We start from the raw sequence: 17,726 nt of genomic DNA, 5'->3' as shown, positions 1-17,726 counted from the left end.
TTTTTGCCTTATGCCTACTTTTTTTTTTCTCACGGTATTTCTCAGAACACTGAAAAAACATTTACGATAATAGGGTTGTACTTTTGAAACCAAATTCACGTGATACTGTTACGGACTGGTTTTTTTCTGTCCTGCCGGACGCGATAGTTTTCGAGACTGGCTTTCATTCGCGAGGTCTTTACGCGATGATTCTGGAATCCTACACGTTCTGTCGTGTTTGAGACAATTCGAGAATTTTGGAGTCGCGGTGAAAATTTATATAAAAGAGGGAACGGAGAACAGTGGAGTTAGTTAGTCAGACTAAGAGTTATCTCTGCCGTTTGTCTTTCGGAGCTCGTTGCTAAATCTGATTTGTTTTGTCTTAACAAAAAGTTCATTCAATCGCCGAACCCGTCGTCGTCGTTATTTCGACTAGTGAAGAAATCAGTAACAATACTATTGGAGATACTGAGCTCGTTGAAATGATTCATTCCAGCTCGAAACTTTAAGATCGTAACATAGCGGATATTTCTGTGCCAATATATATATTTGCTGTTCTTGGATCTTTAGGATGTCAAAACGTAAGAATTTAACAATTTATAATTATTTTGAGAAAAAATCACGACCTGAAATTAGTAAGGTGACAGCATCTAGTACCAATGTAAGTTTTTCTGTTGAACAGAAATGTGACACTTCCGTTGAAGAAAACGTTTCTGGCACATCAAAATCTGATGAATGTGTAAGTGGCCCTCAAAGTGTTACTCCCCACCCATATGACGTTGGACTTTTTTCAGAAGATATTACATTATGTTCTTAAACTTAAAAAATCAAATCAAAATTTAACTAAACAATGTTGTCTAAATAAAAAGTCAAATTATCTAGCTGTCTAAATTAGGGAAATAATAGTGCTTTATTACATACTCGAATTTCTTTTAGTAGTTTCAGAAAATCATGAACATCCCCCTTGAAAAAATTCTGCGTACGCCACTGGGTCGGAGAGGCCATGGCCTAGAGTCCCTACATTTCTAAGGGTTCCCTAAAGGTTACAAATATATTCCAATTCGCTCAGGGCACAGTTCCATTTCCAATCAGGTGAACCGGGTTCAAACCCAGTGATGACTGGTTGATACGAATTCCGCACATGGCTCGCACCGACTACAGCGTTGACGTAAAACTATCCTCAGTGGTAGACGGATCATGGGTTAGAGTCCCGTTGCCGTTAGGCTAACCGTGGGAGGTTTCTCTCTTCATGAAACGCAAATGCGAGTTAGTTCCATCAAAAAGTCCTCCAAGAGGACAAATTTCTCCAATACTTGATCCAGGAGTTCCCTTGTATTTTGGATTGGGTTTGAAATTACAAGGATACGGAGTTGAACGCTTGTAATCGTAAATCGTCGGCAGTTCAACGACGGATATAAAATAAAATACATTCCATTTGTGTTTTTCCTTAAGAATTGTCTATTAAAAATAAGAGTTAACAAAAATTGAAGTAAGTATAACTTTTAATTTACTTATACTATAAAGAATTTAAAAATTCTTCATAATTAAATAACATGTAAATTTGTTTTAAAGTAACAATTAGGGGTAATAGTTACTTATACACGTGCGGTTCACATATCTATTTCCACCAATTATTTTTTTTTACTCTTTCTTTAAGCTACACCACGTAGATTTTACTCCGATAATGTATTTTTTTTGTTTAATTGCTATTAATACTAAAAGTTTTTTTTTCGCTTCTGAGAATTATAGCCAATCATTTGATAAGAATTTAAGAACGCTTTTCATGTTATAATTACTCAGTGAAAAACGTCTGACTGATCGGATTAAATAAGTGCCCCCTTTTCTCTAAGATTTGACAAACAAATTATTTATTTACTTACTTTTTTGTTCGATTTGTGAAGAGTTAATACACATTAGCGCAACTAAAAAAAAAAAAAAAAAAAAAAAAAAAGAAAAGAAAAAAAAAAGATGCTGAGAAAATTAACTTTTGCTAAAATTATTTTTCAACTTTAGCACAATTCACAAGATATTATTGTAATATTTGTTACCAGGAAAATGCCTAATTTCGTTAAACAGCAAATACAAAAAAATTGAAATTTGCAAAAAGATTGTAAAGCCGCACTAATTTTGGAATCATCATCTGATTTTAAATACGTAATAAAAAATACGCGATTTTTAAAAAAAAATAAGCAGCGAGACAGTTTTTGTACTCTTTGCAGAAACTATGAATAAAAATTTCTTAATAATTTCGTTACTTCCAGTACGGAAATTTGTTTGAACGAAACAAATTGAAAAAGCGAGCGCTAAAACGAGAAACAATATAACTATCATTATTTATTTAAGCTTCTTCCATAAATTTGTTGATAGCGGTATTAAGGATAAGGATGTGATATGGAATCCCCGTTTACTATTATACTATAAATGCATTAAATCAGAAAGTTGGAATAATTTATTTGATGCAAATTATTTAAAAAATTTAAGTAAATAAGGGTGTAAAAATAAACTCTATTGAAGTAAGCCTAAAGTATACCTTAAAGCATATTTAGAATAAATTGTGGGATCGATAAATAAAATAGACATTTTCAAACAATTTCGAGCAGAGCGGAAACGTTAACTTGTTTGAAATTGCTGTCCTAGTAACTATATAATTTTGATTCCTAGTGTTAGGAGAAATTCCATTTTCACATTTAACTTCTGAAAATTCAATTGTAAACATCTTTTTTACGCCCTTAAAAAATATTAAGGTTAGCAACAAAAAAGAAAAAAAATTGTACTGCATTGAATTTTTAAAAAAAGTAGTGCCTAATTATTATTTTTTCAATCTAAGAGCTTATACATTTATCTTACGTAAAACTTATTTTAATATCACGTGAAGTAATTTAATAAACTGCGTTACTAAATGAATAATCCCAAGAAACTGAAGCAAAAGGATAAAAACTTCATTGATTTAAAAAATAATAGATGATATAAAGCAAATATACAAGTAGATGATGTACAAGGTCTAGCGTTGTTTACCAGAATTTTCAGATATTTATAGCTCACTGCCTTCAAAATGTACTTTCCCAAAATAATCGCTCATATATTAAATCAATGATTTAAAAAAAAATTTTTTTTTACAGCGAACAAAATAAAAATAGTTAACCGTGGTACATCTTTTTACACCAATCACTGAAAAATAAACTATTTATTTTCTCATGAAGCTATTCATGTCTCTACACATTTTTCATTTCATCATTATTACCCATTGGCAAAATGGGTGTTGTTTTGGGTTTGATGGCGTGCGCACCTTATTTAGACGTCACCACACTTTTCGACTCTGTTCAAGAGTAATAGTAAACAGTGCGCATGCGTTGATATGGCGACAGTTGCTGTTTGATAATTTTTTTCGTATTCTTTTTCTTACTTTTAATTTTGCAATGCATTAAGTTGGTGAGTTTATTTTTGAGGTATGGGACCAGAGAGATCCCATAAGTACTAATTGAGTTGTGAATAAACGAGAATTTCATCATTTGAACGATATTTTTTTGTTTTTAATGTCTTAAGAATTCGAAATTATTTTAAAAAATAAATAAATAAACCTAATTTAATTTTGGGCCAGCATTTCGAAATGTTAGGAAAACTGAAGCAAATTTAGATGCAACAAGAGCAGAAGTCTTGTTTAAGCATGCTGCGATTTGAAACTCAATGAAAACCGGTCTGACACTGCGTTGCGACATCATTACGTGATCATTTCGTAATAATTATGAAAAATAACAATGTTTTAATATTTTACCTCTACTTTTTAGCAGAAAATATCACCTTGGAATCTTGTTTTACTTAAATGAATGCTGATTCCTTTGATAACGACATAAGTTCGTCACCATCTCTCCATATCGCGTGGAAATACATTTTACTCTGCCCTTTTCAGATACCGTAGTCTTTCTTGTTCTGTTTCTCACCTTCACCTTTTTCTATTTTTCGTTTACAACTTTACGCTTTTTATTTCAAATCACTTTTGTTTCTCCTCATTCTCGCCAGGCAAGTCTGGAAAACAGGCGCCTATTTTTGAAGCACTTGAAACATGCCGAATGTTATTTGTCATTTATATATTTTTCGCAGCGAATGAAGTTTTTAATCAGGTAATAACTTTTTGAATGTTTTTTTTCTTCTTTCTAATCGTCGTTGTACAGCCGACCCAGTTTTGGGTTTACATTTACAAATGTTCAACTCCGTAGCGTTGTAATTTTGAACCCAATCCAGAAGATAAGGGAGCTCCTGGATCAAGTATTGGGAGAAATTTGACACCGTTGAGGACTTTTTGGTGGAATTAAACCCGTATTCTTGTTACATGGAGAGGAAGACCACGAAAAACTTCAACGGATAACCTGACGGCAAGAGGACTCTAACCCATGATCCGTCTACCACTGAGGATATTTTTCGTCAGCACTGAGCTCGGTGCGGAATTCGTATCGAGCAGCCATCGCAAACGTTACCCTAATAAACCATAAAAAATAAGTTCTTTATTGTGTTTATTTGAATACAAGAGCTTTTAAAACTTTTGGTAAATATATAGTTAGTGTATAACAATAATGAAGAAAGACTTGTTCAACCCAGAAATATGAAGTTAGTGTACATCAATAATGAAGAAAGACTTGTTCAACCCGGAAATATGTATTTAGTGTACATCATTAATGAAGAAAAACTTGTTAAACCCAGAGTAACTTAAAATTATTAATTTTTCCCGTTATGTTTTCTGATTTAAACTAATTTTCTCTCTCATTTGATATCTAATTGGTAAATTGTCTCCCTGTCCTTAAAAACTTCTTAAAATATTAAGTTTGAAAAAAATTAAGATTTTAGTTATTCAGTGACTAGTTTGTAACAATTTAATAAAAATACTAACTAATTTAGAAAATAATATAAACAAATTTAGCTATAATATTGTTTATAAATAATAATAAGTATTATTAATACATTTTGTCATATAATTTGGTTGGTAAATGCAAAAAAAAAAAAAAAAAAAACTTATTTCTTTTTAAAAATGTAATTTAGTAACCCAGATTTTAAGTCAGCAGTAAACATGAGCTCGCATCCACTTTTGACAGTCCAAAGGCTTTTTGAGCTTAAAGATCTACATTTTACCACTATAAACACCACTATTCTTAAACGATATAAAGTCAAAGATTGTTCAGATATACAATAATTTTATCAGATGATTTGGTTGATAAATGTAATAAATAAATAAATTTTATTTAAACAGAATTAATAGGAAAAATAAATTTTTTCAAGATTTATTGATCCTAATTTTAAGTGAGTAGTAGAGATGAGCTAGGATCAACTTTCAGACGTCCAAAAGCTAAAAAAAAAAAAAAAAAAAAAAAAAAAAAAAAAAAAAAAAAAAAAGCCTTGTTCTTATAAGATATAATTTAAAATAGTAGTGATTACAATCCTTTTATCAAATAATTTAGTTAGTAAGTGTTAAAAAGATTAAAAAACAAATAGAAACTGATTTAAATCAATTTGTGTACTGATTCAAAACTGATTTTTCTTAACATTATGATTTATTGACCCGGATTCTAAGCGGGTGATAGAGATGAGCTCTGATTTAATTTTACAGAAAAAAAAATTACTCTTAATACGAGCTCAAAGATTGACACGATCTTTCAGAACAAGAGTTTTAACATATTTCATGAAGATCAATCTTTCCTAGTATATTCCTTAAATGGCATAAGGCCAAATTTTGTGGTGATATACCATACTTAATTAGAGGCTACATATTTTTGTATTATGACATTTACTGCAATTAAATAGTTTAACTTAATAATTGAACCATATAACAGTTATGTTACCGAGAATGACCAAAATCAAGAGAATGTCGACTTTCACCGGCGAATGTCGACAATCACATAATCGCTTTAGTGAATGTCCAAAATATTTATTATATCCGATTTGATATTAATTTATTCGTTGATACTATATTTATTCTATATTTTAATATCTGCTGAGGATAGATTAGGAGAAACATTATTGTTCGAGGTACCGGTTAAATGTACACTGAGCAAAGGCATTTGACCTTAAAAAAACGACAGTGTAGGGCAGACTGGGCAAATGTATACCGGGCAGTAGTATTTAACTAGACCTAGTATATATTTCGGACATTTACCAAAGCCACTGTGATTATCAACATTCACCAGACGTCTACAACCACCAATTTCGGACACACACAATTTCGGATTCACAGTAACAGTTATCGTGCAGCTTTGAGGAGAACTCCTCCAGACTAAAAGTCTGGGGCTGTCTGCCGCAATGGCAACAAGCGAGAGCACATTTCTAAGGGGGGGAGGGCAATGGAGAAATGAAGGTGTCGATTGGTTTACTCACGCTGACCAGTCGATACGAATTCCGCATCTGGCTTGCACCGACATGAAACATCTTCAGTGGGTCCCCTTGCAGCCAGGCTAACAGTGGGAGGTTCCCGTGGACTTCCTCTCCATGTAACGTAAATGCGGGTTAGCTCCATCAAAAAGTCCTCCACGGAGGCAAATTCCTCCCAATACTCGATCAAGGAATTCTCTTGCTTTCTGGATTGGGTTCAAAATTACAAGGTTACAGAGTTGAACATTAGTAGTCGTAAAATCCATAAAATTAGGTCGGCTGTTCAATGACAGTTACAAAATAACTATGGTACCTGCCATGAAACCAGACTTATGTCTGGAGGAGTTCTCCTGAAAGTCGCACTGTACATATTTATTTCGCTTGAAAGTAGAAAGAAGGTATATGAGAATTCCATAACGAGTACATTCCACATAACAATTCCATAACGACCCCCAAAACATGTTTGAGCCATCGAATAGGTCTGACAGGCTGAACCCGACTCAACTCTACCAAGCAAATATCCTATATAGGTTGACAGGAACTTCATGTAAACTGTCACTGGAGTAAAATGAAGGTAAAAAACTACAAACAAAGGAGTTAATGATACAAGAATTAGTTACATTAAAACTTTTATTGTATATATTTAATGAATGATAAATAGTTACAGTCGTAATTGGTCTCAAGGGATGCTTGTTAGTTATCCAGCGAGTGCTTTCATACTAAACACATAGAATAAATGACAAATGCTAATAAGAGTCAATAAGGAAAAAAAAATCCTTTTTAATATCGGCGGCGTTTGCCATAGTAATCCATGTTTTCCATCATTTCGTGGGGAGGCCTGGGCATACCGCTCATGGCACCATGTTCATCTAAACCACCAGCAGGCCTCTCAGCTAATGGATCTCCAGGGGGCAGATATGCATCGCCCATGGGTGGCGGCTTGTCAAATCGAGTTGGACGCTACTCAAATTCACAAAGTAGACGATATACAGATGATTGTTTTTTAAAGTTTATAAAACGTAAAGATCCGATTGCATCAAAGAACACAAATTGGAAGACCATCAACAGCATCAGATCAAGGTTGGAATTGGGAAAGAAAAAAAGTAAGGATTTCTAGTTAGTACAATTATCACTCCTTCTCAAATGGAACATTTAAGACAAAGAAACATTAAGTTAATGATAGATTTGCCAACTTCACCTTTTCCCCCAGTTTTCAAATAAATTTTTATTAGTTTACACAATATATTTCTGAAAACTATATTAATCCAAATAATGTTTATTTTTTATTTCAGAAGTGTAGACTTTCTAAGCTAGGTATCAGTAATCAGAACTAAATGGGAAATTGTTTACGGTATTCAAATTAGAGCAATTTTAAGGCCTGTTAATACAATCCAAGTTCTTTGACGAAGATTGATTGATATTAATGGAATCTTGTTTTGCTTTGAGCTTGGATCCTGTTAACGATGATCCAAGTTCTTGGATGATAGTAGAGCATGTTCTACTTTCCATCCTAGGTTTCCCCAAAGAAGCAATCAGGTTCTTAAGTTTTGTGACGTCAACAAGCAGACATCACATTAAGCCATTTTGATGTCCGTTTTCATACATTTAAGTTCTAATAAATTAATATGCTATGGTCTTTTTGTGCTATTACGATTTTATTTGAATTTATTCAGTAATTTTAAATTCATGTAAGTATGATTTGATAATGTTAAATATGAACAATGCACATGTACAGGTTTTTCATCCGATCAATCAGTGACATTCAAGAATTACGATAGTGTCGACAAATCATCCAATTTCTTGGAGAGAGAAACTCTTCCAAGTTCTCAGATTCAAGAACTTAGATCATGTAGACAGGCCTTTAAGGCGTATGTACTATTTGAGCAATTTTAAAGTGTATATAATTATTAATTTATTAATTCAATGAAAGTATATAATATTAATAAAATTTTGCATGAATTTACTATAAAATAACAAATATGTAATACTTAGGTAAAGGTATGAAATTAAAAACTACAAATTAGTTGAAACAGATTAACACAGAAGTTTCTAAAAATCCGTAATTTTTCATATTTTAAAACATTAACTTTAGAGGAAGATTATAAATTTCTCCTTCCTTTTAGAAAAAAAATGATGGGTGATGTACTACAATTTTATGAATAATATACTAAACTTCAAATTAAGTAATTTAGAGGAAATTGGAAAACTAATATAATACTTGAATTCCAGAAACAAATTTTATAATTACTTAGCATAAAATTTTATTTTGCAAAATGAACAATACATTAGAATTTTAAGATAGTTTTGAAAAGGAAATAGAATTGGTAGTTAATTAAAAAGACATTCTAAATTTCTTTGAATAAAATGTCTGAAGTCATGCAATGAATACGTAATTAAGAAAAAAAAAAAAAAAAAACTAACACCCAGAACTTATTCCTAAAATAGATTTTATGTTAAATTTAGTTCAGATTGCGAAAAAGATCTTATTACAGGCCATTATTACTTATATCGCAAGTTATAAGACATTTACAGTCTGGCTACAAATGGCTTCAAACGACAAAAAATTATTTTAAACTTCTGGTTATACTGCAATTTAAAATTTTAATACATATAACTATACATATAAAAAAAATATTATTTTTAAAAATTATACAATTTATTAAAAATGAAAAGTAAATTTAACATGTACTGCAGCGTCAATGATTTAAATAAAATTATAAAAACTAGCAATGTAAATTATCTGATTAATCTAACAAATCATCCAATTTCTTGGAGAGAGAAACTCTTCCAAGTTTTCAGATTCAAGAACTTAGATCATGTAGACAGGCCTTTAAGGTGTATGTACTATTTGAGCAATTTTAAAGTGTATATAATTATTAATTTATTAATTCAATGAAAGTATATAATATTAATAAAATTCTGCATGAATTTACTATAAAATAACAAATATGTAATACTTAGATAAAGGTATAAAATTAAAAACTACAAATTAGTTGAAACAGATTATCACAGAAGTTTCTAAAAATCTGTAATTTTTCATATTTTAAAACATAAGTAACTAAAAAGTAACTTTAAGAAAAATAAATTGAAAACATCAATAGAAAATTCAACAATGAAAATACTTTGTTACACTTTTCATTTTGAGTAGTAAGAAAAAAAAACTTTTTCTAAGAAATAAAAACAAATGAAAAGTTTTTGTTTAATATTATTATTAAAGGAAGGAAATTTTATAAATTCTTGATTATGCAGAATATTCACAAATGATTTTAAAGAAGGCAATTAAAAAATGAAGTATTTTTCAATCCAAAGAATAAAAAAAATTCACTTATAATTCTTCATTATTCAAAACATCATGTTAACTGCTTTTAAAAACATGTGTTGTCATTATAAGGTTTTTTAATGCTGAGATGCTGAATCGGCAAACTTTACAGAAATATGTTAAGATTTCTTTTACTTATAAAATTAGGAGCCTTAAATAGGAAATAATGCAATTTATTTGAGCTTATACTTATAAAATATTATATAATAAAAACATCGCCAAGCAGCGAAAACAAGCTCTGTCAGGTCTTTATCGATTGTTTACATGTTAATCTACATAACATAGAATCAAATTTATGAACTAGCTAAAAAAGAGTTCAATTGGTTTCAAAATAGTTAAAAAAAGTATTGATAATAAATTAATCTTTCTTCCTGAAAAATTTTTATTTAAAAATCAAAGTCGAAAAACGTTGCTTGATACCAACAACTGTTGTTAAAGTTGGTTCCATAGGTTAAAAGAAAAATGTCTTTAATCTCATAAAAAATTATTTAAACAAATATTTATTAATTGTTAACATATAACTGTAATGAATATTATGATAAATATTTGCATTACACCTTATCGCAAAGTTAATTAAGTTAAAGTATGTCATTTTAAATAAAATGAAAATAAAATTTAATTTTAAAAAAGAAATATATATATTTCTAATTGAGCAAAAAATTTAAACACAGTAGAGCTGCTTAAACCATAATTATCCATAATCCACAATATAAATTCTCCTGCAAAGCAGAATTGATAAATTTGAAGGATTTCATTTATGTTCTTCATAAAAATAATTTTTTTTTCGTAAATAATAAACAGGGTTCCTAATTAATTTCAGAAAAAAATACCCTAACATTTCCAGGTATAAATAACCAAGTAAATAACAATGAAAATCGAGACCACTTTTTCGTCAGAAAACTTTGATTCTTTTACTTGTAATGTAAAATATTAGATTTTCTGGGTAAAAAATATCATTAAATGAGAATAGGAACATTTCAGTTTGACTAAAATGTGAATATTTACGACAAATATTTGTAATAGATGCTAGAATTATTTAACTCAAATCTCAATAACTATTTACTGTTACGAATAATTTTAAGACTGGTTATTTTCTAGGTATGACATAAAAATATTCCAGGTTTTTGGGGAAAAAAAAAAGCATCAGCTTTCCCTGATTTTTAGAGTTAAAATTTCCTAAAAATTCCAGCTTTTACCTGTTTTTCCTGACCTGCTGGAACCCCGATAAATATGTTAAAGGCATATTTTTGGCGTTTTAAACTAATTACATTAAAAAATTGCTTTAAAGAATATGAAGTTTGATAAGTAAAATGATCTACACAACACAAATTTCTATTTAATATAATCCAAAATATCAATTTTTGCATTAAAAAAATCTTATACTGTATGTAATTTAAAATAAAATTTCATTAAGTAGCAGTATCCCAGATAATGAATACTATTCTAGAATTTAGTCATACTTTTGATAGAACATTATTCAGAATCAAAGTTGAGTATAAACAGACATTGAGGAATCAGAAAAAGTTTGGAGTCTTCAATAAAATAACAGAAAAATTTCATTAAGTAACAGTATCCTAGATTATGAATACTATTCTAGGATTTAGTCACACTTTTGATAGAACATTATTTAGAATCAAAGTTGGTAAATATGGTATGAACTGATGTTGAGGTCTCAGAAAAAGTTTGGAGTCTTCATAAAATAACAGAAAAATTTCATTAAGTAACAGTATCCTAGATAATGAATACTATTCTAGGATTTAGTTATACTTTTGATAGAACATTATTCAGAATGAAAGTTGAGTAATATGGTTGAACTGATATTGAGGCCTCAGAAAAGTTTGGAGCCTAATGTTTTATCTATACAGCTCTACTTCTCACAATTGAAAAATAATCAGTTTGTGCTCAAATAAGCTGCGATGTTTAAAAAATACATATTCTCAGTGTTTTAATTCATATATTTTGATCAATATTCCAAATTATTCATTTTTATTTAAGCATATTTTACCCAATTTTTCTAGAATACGAATTTTAATTACACTGAAATCATCAATTTTTGCTCATATATATTTGGATAATTGGAAACAGTATATTTTTATTAGATTGTTTAAATTACATATTTTTTTAATCAGTTATTTTAATAAAGACTTAATAAATAAAGCGATAAAATACTAATAATATACATTACAAATGATAGAATTTTAAATTTGTTTAGATAAATTATACTTATAACAGAACTAAAACTTGCTTGAATTTGAGATAGTTGGCAAATCTGTGAAATGTCACAAAATAATTAAAAAGTAGAAAAAATAATAAGAAAGGCTTAAAATATTGTAGCTCATCAAATTTTTTTTCACTGATCTCTGGATTTTTTCTAATTATTTTAGCATTTTTCAAGTTAAGGATTAATTTTTGGTCATTGTTTTCCAGATATTTTTTTAAAATTATAAATATTCTTAAAAATCAGTCAGAAATAAAGGTTTCACTGTATTAGGTTGGGGAAAAAAAGTGCTTGGTCACAGTTTTTTCTTAAAGTAAAAAAAAAAATAAATAAATAAATAATAAATAAAATTGTGATGTTAGTAGCTTTGGTTAGGTAATTGAATCTTGTACATTTATTTGAATTTAGATCTTTTAAAATTTATTTTTATTTAGGTTTAAATTCTTAAACCAAATATACATTTATTGTTAAAATAAATATATATATTCTTAAGATTATGACTTTTTTAAAGTCTGATTTAATTAATATCGAAGGCTTCCATACTCATTTAATTTTATGCTCATTTAAATACAAGTCATAAGAAAGACTTAAAATTAAATATGTTGTTAGTGAATATAAATAATGAAGAAAAGACTATCAAAAGAGAGAATAAATGTTTTTTTTTTCAGGCTTCCTGATCTAATTTAATTTATTCTTTATTCAATATAGTATCTTCAACTAATAAACAGTATCTTTCTTTTCACAAATTCATGCTGATGTTGAGCTTGAATAAAAATAAGTACGATTTTATTCAATGAATTGCTTATAATAATTTTAATATTTAAAAATATCTAGAATGTATTTATATTTCTTATAGATAACATTAAACATTGTTTTTTTTTTCTTTCTTCAGAGCTTTAAAGGTAAAGTTAAAAAAAAAGTATGATTTCTGCTAAAAATTGTGGTTATACAGATCACTAGACGCCCTGATAAAAGTACCTCAATCCCCAAAACATCAGGTGAAAATGGCCTTGTAAATGGTGAAAGAAATAACTTAAAAAAACTCTTTTTTACACGATAATTTAACTGAGAGAGAGCCTGATGAATAAGTAAATATATAATATATATTTCGTACACCAGAACTTTTTCTTTTCGATAGCTTAATATTTCTGAGCCTTGCTTACAAGTACAAAACTATAAACATGTATTAAAAAAAGAAAAAAAAAAAGAGATTTCACTTCAGCAACCTTAACATGTTGGTGGACACTAATTTTGAATTATTTCACAGGATTCATAAGACAACTGCGCTCTCTACGTCCATCAACAAGCTAAAGCATATGTTATCATAATTTTTTTTTTTAACCACTTAGAGTTGAATTAAATTGCTCACTAACGCATTAAACCATAGCTTCCCAACTATATAAAAGAAACATTTTAAAATTTTAAAAGGATTTTTTTTAAAAAAAATCGATAAAATGCATTCTATTTCTCAAAATTACTCTATTCTGTCTTTAGTGTTTGAAAGAGAAATATTTAAAATGTATTTCACTCAAAACCTGAAGGTCCTTTTCGGTACACACAAATTACTAACTTCTACAAAATGCAGGATTATGAATTTTTGGCTCATAGTGGCACTCTCACCCTAAGTGGTTAAATGTATCAAGCATTAAACTATAAAAGCAAAATAAATTATAAGTATTATGAAGTATCAGTATTAAAACTTAAAATAAATAAGTATCGATTTCGAAAATAGTATCAAATTCCATATATAGAGTCTGTAAAGTAGCTATCTACAATGCACAAGGATATCAACTTGTGATATTAATTTTTGCATTTATGGAGCTATTTATCTGTAGTACATACAGATTGTATTATTAAATTGCTAAGTCAAACACTTAAGGGATATTCCTTAAGTAAAATCTTTCTAACCCAAATAAAGAAATTAATCAGAGTGCCTGGCCAAAAAGTTTTTATTACCTGGCTGCTTCATGACACCAGGTAAGAAGTAAACCTTCTGACCAGGGATTCAAGAAAAGGAAGGATCAGAATATCACCCATAAAATTTTTATGTTTTCAACATTTAAGAAAAACAATGCTTGAGAATTATTGTTTTTTACACACAAGAAAGAAAATATCTGAAGATGTATATGTTTTTTACATATAAGAAAAAGCAGTCATAAAAATTTATGTGTCTCTACATTTAAGAAAAAAAAAGTTATGAAAAACTTATATGTTCTTTTCATTTAATACAGGCATGAGACATTTTCAAAAAAGGCTGAAAAAAATTTTAAATTAAAAATTTATGATTTTTTATTATACACCCTTTCTGAAATAAATTTATTATTATTTTTTTTTAATTTGCGAAATTTTACTTAAATGTACTGGTTATACTTTAACACAATGCAATGAGCAAAGACAATTTTCATTAATTTTCTGATAAATTTCATATTTTACCAATTTTTTTTTATGACAATAGCGTTTCATGCAGTTATTACTGCATATTTCCTCATAGTTTGTAAAATCTCAATGATTTAATATGAATTCATGATATACAAGAATTTTGAATAATTCATTTGAGTAATAATAAATAATTCATTTACTTATTTATTATTTTCACACACTCGATACGTGAAAATTCCATCATAAATGCATATGATTTACCAATCCCTACTTTGACAGCTACTGTTACAAATTTTCACATGGCTTTTAATATATTAATATTTATACATCATTAGACATATCCTGAATTCCAAAATACACATTTGAGTAATTATTTATCGACCAACTCCATTTGTGATAATTCTACTGTGAATTCACCTGGTTTGGTCAATCATTTTTCGGAAGTTATCAAAATAGATTTTCCCATGGGTTTTGAAATTTCGATCCTTTAATTTATAATTTAGTTTTGTGAACTTTGAAAATCGCCGTTGTTGAATCACTCTATTATGCAATTATTGATGATTCACCCATGAACCTACTTGGTTTAATCTATGGCATTTTCGTTATTGACACGGATTTTTACAAGATTTTGCTACAGCTTTGTATGGGAAATTTTGAATCAAGTTTTCTAAGAATCACTTTTTGATGCACTCAATTTGCAACAATTTTATTGTCCATTGGTTTGTCGATCACATATTAAACATTTAGAGACAATGATATAATTTTTTAAACCTTGCTTTCTTTTTTTATAAAATACTATTATTATTCACAAATTCCAAATCTTGCTTATTAATAATAACTTTATGACATGCTCCAACCATGACAGTTTCATTCTCTAATTAAATAAGTGATTTTTGGCTGTAGTAATCTTTCTACATGGGATAAAGGAAAAAATTTATGATTTTTTTTTTCACTGTGTGGTAAAATGCTACCAAATTGCAAAGTTCTGGATTTCGTTTACTTGATCCCAAAATATTTTTTTATCATATTTAGCGGAAATCATATAAAAATTTAACTAAAATCGGAAGCCGGTAAAAATCGTATAAAAGCGGAAATTAGCAAAATTGAGGATTTTTATACTTGCATTTTTTCCAAAACAACATTTTTATATTAAACTGTTATTTAGTAATATTTCCATATATGAATTTGACAAGGTTCTGAAATTTCCACTAGGTAATAGCACAATGCATATAAATATCTTGTATACTCAGTATGAAAATTATGGTACCAAAAACCATTGGATAAATAGAAAGTATTAAATATTTTGAATTTGTTAAATATTTGCTAGATTATCTCAGAAATTTTTTTTTTTTTACACATACAAGTTTAAATATTGTAGTAGATTTTTGGTCGTCACAGAAAAGACAAATTGATTCATGGTTTTGGAGACTAGTACAAGACTATTCACTTACAATTTTGAGGGTGGACACACTCACACACTGAGGAAATAAAACATCCTTTTATTTCCACCCTGATTTTATTGAACTACCTAAATTTTGTAAGAGGTGGCATACATTTTGTTAACATTTTTCAGTTTTGCCTTAGTTTTGAATATAAAATATATCTTGCAAAACACCTATACAAATATCATTTGGGTAGAAAATAAATGATTTATTTTAAAACAATAACTACAAGATCACAATTTTTTTAAAAAAAAATATATATCAAGATGTATACTTTTAGGTACCTCAAACATGAATTAAGCCATTTAACCTAACCATTTGGGTATTTCAGTTAAACTTCTCGTCATTTTCCTGATTTTTCCAGATTGATAAAATTCTCTGATTTTTTCCTTTTTTGTGTCCACCCTAAATTGTCACTTCAAAGAAAAAAAAATCCTACAAGTAGAAATAGCATCTTTTTCCCGTTATTTGTTTTTAAATTGGAAAATAAGCGAGATGCCCCATCATAAAAATATAACTCAATATGTTACTAATAAATTATCTCCATAATATTTTACATTTTCAAAAAACATTGTAATATTGTTACAAATTACACAAAATTTAGAAAATAGTTAATTAAATTTTAAAATTAATTAACTTATGAATTTACTAATGAAAATGAAAAATATATTAAAATTGTTCAATTGCATATTAAAAAATCTGAGATAAAAGAAATGTTTTTTGACAAGATTTATAATCTGCCAAAATTTTTCTAGAAAAATGACAGTCGATAATTATTTTTACAAAAACAGGCATAAAAATAGAAATTTAAATTATTTTTTTTTGACAAAGGTAGAAATTAGCTACTGAGTTTTTATGCATCAACTCAGTTAAAGGTTTTAAATATTGCTAAACAAAATACTAAATTATGATATAAAATGAAAAAAAAAAAATCTTTTCAAATTAATAAATAAAATTTTACGATTTGGGATCAATTCATAAAATATGTCACTTGCATATTTTTTATCACTTAGTTACTTACTGCTTTAAAATAAGTTTATAATTTGAAAAAAAAAAAAATTATGGCAAAGTATCTTAGTTATTGTAATTGTACTTTAGCTTTTATTGTTATTGTAATTGTACTTTTAAATTATTTTTTTTTTGACAAAGGTAGAAATTAGCTACTGAGTTTTTATGCATCAACTCAGTTAAAGGTTTTAAATATTGCTAAACAAAATACTAAATTATGATATAAAATGAAAAAAAAAAATCTTTTCAAATTAATAAATAAAATTTTACGATTTGGGATCAATTCATAAAATATGTCACTTGCATATTTTTTATCACTTAGTTACTTACTGCTTTAAAATAAGTTTATAATTTGAAAAAAAAAAAAATTATGGCAAAGTATCTTAGTTATTGTAATTGTACTTTAGCGAATTAAGTAATGATTTATTTCTTCCCAAATGTTTAAACCTTTGTAGGTAGATAAACCCTTGTGGTTGCATTTTGTTAATACTGAAATGGGAACTGGTGACTGACAACTGACATACAATCATATATTATTAAAACCTTGATTATACTTGTTCTCATAATCCCATTTTGTTAGAAAAAATTTGAATCCTAAATTTATAGTGTTTTATTCCAGATATTAAAAAAGCCAAAAATAAAAATTACTATTCATTACATAAAAAGAATATCTTTAAAGCTATATATAAGTGGTGTTTATAGAGCTACTGATAATAACATATTTCAAAAATTTTGAAAAATCCAGAAAATGCATTCCCGCAGAAATAGACATTCTTTAAAAAAAAAATCATTAGAAATTTTTTTTTAAAGACATTAATATAAACATCATGATATCTGCAACAATACAAGAACAGCCAATGTTAATATTTGCAAAATATATAAAAAAAACTATCTTGTTAGTGAGATCAAACAACTATATAAAGAAGCTGACAAAAATTGCTAATTGTAAACATAATAAGAAACTTTTTTTTCCCTAAAAGTTGAAATTTTTAATATATTAATAATAATTTCGAAATTTTTACATTGG

General features: G+C 28.0%; 1 protein-coding gene across 1 annotated transcript in view; it reads right to left on the bottom strand.

Moving 5' to 3' along the window:
• Positions 1 to 6,945: 6,945 nt before the first annotated feature.
• LOC107437312 (non-POU domain-containing octamer-binding protein) overlaps positions 6,946 to 17,726 on the bottom strand; it is a 32,281-nt gene continuing 21,500 nt past the window's right edge. Inside the window, exon 7 of the mRNA XM_043049083.2 lies at positions 6,946 to 7,293. Within this exon, the coding sequence (XP_042905017.2) occupies positions 7,114 to 7,293 (180 nt within the window). The 3' untranslated portion in view covers positions 6,946 to 7,113. The remainder of the gene's footprint in view (positions 7,294 to 17,726) is intronic.

Source organism: Parasteatoda tepidariorum, chromosome 5 (assembly GCF_982258835.1).
Source record: "Parasteatoda tepidariorum strain Cologne lab strain chromosome 5, Ptep-v5.0, whole genome shotgun sequence".
Lineage (NCBI taxonomy): Eukaryota > Metazoa > Arthropoda > Arachnida > Araneae > Theridiidae > Parasteatoda > Parasteatoda tepidariorum.
Note: the sequence above shows the minus strand (reverse complement) of the source record. Positions and strands in the feature narration are given on the sequence as shown.